This window comes from Nannospalax galili, unplaced genomic scaffold, assembly GCF_000622305.1.
Source record: "Nannospalax galili isolate Female #2095 unplaced genomic scaffold, S.galili_v1.0 scaffold153, whole genome shotgun sequence".
In the NCBI taxonomy this organism is placed as follows: domain Eukaryota; kingdom Metazoa; phylum Chordata; class Mammalia; order Rodentia; family Spalacidae; genus Nannospalax; species Nannospalax galili.
In genome coordinates this window covers 27,311-32,667 of record NW_008333469.1, presented here as the reverse complement: position 1 = coordinate 32,667, position 5,357 = coordinate 27,311, and the positions used below count along the sequence as shown (strand labels likewise).

General features: G+C 42.9%; 1 protein-coding gene across 1 annotated transcript in view; it reads left to right on the top strand.

The window, feature by feature from the left end:
- The window catches only part of LOC103730113, a gene marked incomplete in the record, with an annotated part of 49,153 nt that overhangs the window by 26,087 nt on the left and 17,709 nt on the right, over nt 1–5,357 (top strand). The window contains 2 exon segments of the mRNA XM_029561195.1: nt 2,954–3,047; nt 3,851–3,990. Of these exon segments, the coding sequence (XP_029417055.1) occupies nt 2,954–3,047; nt 3,851–3,990 (234 nt within the window).

Sequence of the window (5,357 nt, the reverse complement as noted above, 5' to 3'; positions counted from 1 at the left end):
CATGTTCCAGAGCACACCTGCTAACTGCAGATTTATGGTACCTGCTAACTGCAGATTTATGGCTTCTGTAGGTTATGCTTGGCTTGTTTCTGCAAAACAGTAATTGTTGCTTAATAGACTAGAAAATGTTAAGGGGGCTTTCTGCCTGTAAGCTTGGGAACTTAAACTTTTCACCCTGGTTATGGTTTTTCTGTATGAAAGCTTACCGTAGAGATGGCTCAGGGCAGCACTTAGGTTCCAACATCCTGTGTAGTCCCTGGCCAGCATATAGAAAAGTTTGTCTGAGTGGTCTTCTCTGTGAAACACCTCACAACATTAAGTAGAAGTTAACAAAGTTCAGAATATAACTAATTAGGAGTACTGTGAAGGGAAAGACCTTACAGTTCTAGGCTGACTTGTATCCTTTCACACAGAGGAGCAAGACAGTTCACTTTGGCATTTTGTCCTTTCAGGTTGTGCTATGGCTCATGTCTCATTCTATAACATTTGGGACTACTGGAATGGGTCCCAAGATTCAAATCCTAGTCTCAGAGAGGGAAAATGAAATATAAAGTTGGAGGCACTGGGAGGGATCAGCATTCAAAGCCATCATGCACTGAGATCCTGAAAAGAATCTAGCTGGAAGTTAACTCATATCCTTCCCTCTTCCTCCACCCCTGGATTTAAGGGCACGTATCTGGGGGAAGTTATCTTGTGTGTGAAGAAGGCATGAGAAAGAGCTGTTCTAGTGCCCACACTGGAATCCCATGTGGGTCTCTTGCGTCCATGATCCTGGCAGGCGTTGGGAAGGCGAAAGGAGGAAAAGTAACGGAGGAGAGGGGGATACAGTAATGAATGCCAGTGACATGAGAGAGTCCTGGAGTTTGGAGATCCTCTGGGGATCGAACAGCATTGGAGAACTTAGGCAGCCGTATGGATGCCACAATCTTTGTTAGTCACATTGGCTGCCCTCTGCCTGTAGCGGGGTCAGTTCCATGAACATGTGGGTCCATTCGCCATCAGGATATCAGTCCCTGTGAGGTCTGTGATCGAACAGCATTGGAGAACTTAGGCAGCCGTATGGATGCCACAATCTTTGCTAGTCACATTGGCTGCCCTCTGCCTGTAGCAGGGTCAGTTCCATGAACATGTGGGTCCGTCCATTCGCCATCAGGATATCAGTCCCTGTGAGGTCTACACTTTTCACAGATTCAATGTGGGCTGTCACCTGAAGCTGCCTCTCAGTCTGAAGTACGCTTAGCAGATGCTACCAATGCGTGTATTTCTTAATTCCAACACAAATTCAGCTAACATCTTGGTAGAACAGTGGAGTGGGTTGAGGAACATCCTTGACTCCCACCCATGTGGTGCTGTAAGCAAGGAAAAGTAAAGAAAGAGATTCAATCTGGTTTTCCCAGGCTATGATCAATCCTCCAGCAGAGATCTGCCCATCATTTCCAAGTGTTCCAAGAAAGAAGGGATAATAATACATTTGGTGTCCTTAGAGAGAGTGAAAGAGAGAGAAAGAGAGTGAGAGAGAGACAGAGAGAGAGAGAGAGAGAGAGAGAAGGAGAGCATGCATGCTTATCTTGCTTATCTCTGTATCTTTCTCCTAGCTGACTGAGCCACATGATATAGGCATGGATTTGGCACCTTCTAAAATTTCCAGGCTTTTGTGCCTCTTTACACTGAGTTGTGCACAGGTATTTGGATAGTTACAGGGAAGGAGATAGTTTATTAAAGGAGATAGTCAGACTAACTTATTGTGCATGGTACAGCTCCAAGAAAGAAAGGGGCCGGCTTCTTGTCACCTCTTATAGGTATTTATGTATTATGTATTTTTCTCCAAGGCTCTTTCTCCTACATGTAGTTAGCACTGTTACTTGTAGTTGGGGTCTGGGTGAAGTGTTTCCAGGTTCTTAGCTTCAGCTAAAGAATTGAAACTAAGAATTCACATAGGTTTGCAAAAGAAGAAAAGATAATTTTATTTGGACCTAAGCAATAGCACAGATTAGACAGGTGTAAACTGTCAAGATTGGCATTGGGCCACATGAGTGAGGATGCAAAGGATTCAGGCTATAGCCTGAGGTCTCTTTTTGTGGGTTCTGATGGAAGGAGTGGCTGGATTCTAAAGGGTATAGTTTAGGTGGTTTGATATTTTTGATTGATAGGTTAGGTTATGTAATAATTTCCCTATTGAGCATGTCCCTTCCCACAATGCACCTGATTTTAATCATTCTCATGCCTAATTATGTATAGGCATAAAATGGTAAATAGGGGTTTATCTCTAAAGGGTTACTAGAAGACACAGTTTTGCCTTAGTGTGCACATACATGCACCCCAAAATAGTTCAAGTCAGACTATCTCATCTATTTATAACTGGATTTATTGGGAATATAGTTGAATAGAAACTGTCTAAATTTGATTGTTGCAGGGTTGGGAAACTCCTACAATTGTTTAGAAATGAGAATATACAGCTCGATGGAGGTGGGAGGTTGAGGGGTTCTGCGGTTGCTCAGTGCATTGTTTGGAGAGGGGTGTGTGTGCCCATAGTATGTGCAGATAATGGACCTGAACAACTAGGTTGTCATGTGTATTCTTGCGAGAGGGCAGTATGCATAGTCCAAAGCCCAGTGGGGGTCTCAGGATACTACACTGTCTCCTGTACTTGACTGCCTCGCCTTGGGAAGGTTTCCCATCTTCTTTTGCTAGTGCCTCCTTTCATGCATTGATCTCTGGAATCTCCTGTTCCACATTGTTCCCTGTTTTCCTACCTCAGAAGGGGATAAAGAAAGGTAATAGGGGCTAAAAATGACCCAAGTTCACTATATGCACATATGAAACTGCCAAAGAGTAGCAACAACAACAGAAACATGTCAAAAGCTGTTGTAAAAAGAGAATTAGTTTGGCAGTTAGGAGCAAATGTATCACTCTGTGTCATTCTTCCTGTGTCATTGATCAATTTTCCTCTTAGGAACAGGAAAGATTGCTCAAGGAGGGATTGAAAGAAGAGAGCAGAAAGCTTCAAAATGAGATTCGGATTATGGAGATGAGAAATAGAGAAAAAGGTACGTCACTTACATATTATTATGATCTACAAATTCATAGAACACAGCTTTCCCCCCCGGGCTTTTTTGTCAGGGCACAAATTCCTGAGCAATTTCAGGGCATCAGATGATTGCTGCTAAATGAAACTTTGAATCTTGATGCCTGTATATTTGTTGAGATATCAGTTTATAAAAATAAATCCTAAGTAGGAAGAAAATGTGTTACCTACTGGGCTATTAATTTCATGGAAACTTGTAGTACTGATATAAATGTAACGGAATCTACTATGAGAGAGAAGTCTACCTTATATTGAAATGCACTTTCAATTACGTAAAACCTTTTAAAGGAGGTTGGAGAGATGGCTCAGTGGGTAATACTGCTTGCTGCCCTTGCAGAGGATGTGGGATTGGTTCCTAGCATCCATATGGTGGCTAACAACCACCAGTAACTCCAGTTCCCAAAGATCCAACACTCTTTTATGGCCTGCATGCTCATGGTGCACTTACATACGTGCAGGCAAAATACTTAGTCAAGGCTCAGAATCTTCTGACCATAGAAGCCCTTTGGTTAACTATCACAACTCTTCCTGCTCCATGTGGAGTCATTAAGTTACAATGAGTGTAACAACATGTGCCATAGTTTGTGAAACCATTCATGAGTAAAGCATAATTACAGCCAACAGCAATGTGATGACTCCAGTGGAAAATTAAGGCCAGGGAATTTCGTTCATGAAGTAGCAACAGAAACAGACAGAAGGAGGGAGGCGACATGGCAATGCTACCTCCATTTTCTCATTCACTTTCCTTCTCAATGGAACATGAAGAAGCGGAATCCGCGCAGGCTGCCACAAAGATGTTGGAGGATATGCAAAGGATGGAACGGCACATAATGGCGCAGAAAGAAGAGAGTCGACAGAAGTTCATGAAGCAACTACCTGAGAAGCAAGAGGCTCTTGAATGCCAGGTATTTCACCCCACAGCATCTCCCAAACAGCAGAGACCACGCAATCTAAACATCAGCAAAGCTTTGTCGGTCTGTATTTAGAAAGCATGCTTGTTGTCTCTTGACTATTTCATCCACTGTGATCCAAAGAGTGTGGTTACTGTATTGTTCCAATCAGCTGCAGAAGCTGCACGTCCGTGCTCAGGTGTTACCCAGCTCACCACAACCATCCAGAAGTGGTTAGCAGCCTGCCTTCCTATGAGGACGTGCTCAGTTGTACCTGGGGAGCTCAGTTTTGACTTGTGGTTAGAACCCCTCCCTTGGGTCAGGACTGCTTCAATGCCTATACCATATACCTTTGGTAAAGGGGTAGAAAATAACCATGGAAATACCTGAATGTTGATTAGCGTTGCCTTAGAAAAAAGCCACAGGCAAAGCTTTCTGGTGGTCTCTGCTTGCTGGTGTCATTCATCATCCTGCTAATTGGGATATAAATAATCAGCAATTAAAACAGACTCAGTCATGGGTCTGTCAGATCTAGGCCCACTCTCGAATGTTGCCCACTCTAGCTGTCTTCTCTGTTAGCCTGAAAACAATAACAAAAATGAAAATTTCTTCCATGAAATTAAACAGTGTTCTCTCCAGGCATGGTAAGTTCTGTCCTGTTCCAGTTTGTGAGAGTTCATTTTTCCTCTTGCTGGAGACCTAACCCAGGGTATTAGACACCAGTGTACTGCTGTACAAATACTCTGCCAGAGATAAATCCCCAGCCACTTCCTCATTACCTCTCACCCTTAATTCACAGTCACTCTTCCATTCCAATCTGACTCCTGTCCCCAACAATGGCACTGTTCATATCAAAGTCCCTGGTTGGCCTCAGTCTGCCTCTTTCTGGCAAGGCTACCCTTGATGTCTACTAGATATCTTAGTCATCTCTGTATGTTGTATCTCTGCTGGGTGAGGAGTCCAAGATCAAGGTCCCATCAGGCTCAGTGTCTGCTTAGGGCTCCTTTCTCTGTCTACAGGCTGCTGTGTTCTCACTGTGTCTTCACATGGTGGGCACCCAGAAATCTCTGGTCTCTTCCTTTACTTATAAGGATACTGATTCCATTATGGGGACTTGTCTAGTGTCATCTAAATCTGATTATTTGCCAATTCTCTCATCTACACTGACTATTAGGAGAACAGTAGTATACGAAACAGTGGGCATATACAGTCAGATTGTAGCTCTACACACTATGTAATTTTATTTCTTAAACTGCCTTTCCTCATCCTCTATTTCATTGTGTTCTAGTGGGAGAGGATTAAAAATACACCAGAAAGCTCACATATGTATATTTTATTTTGTAGTCATATGTAATACATATTTTTAAAAGTATCGTTCTTCT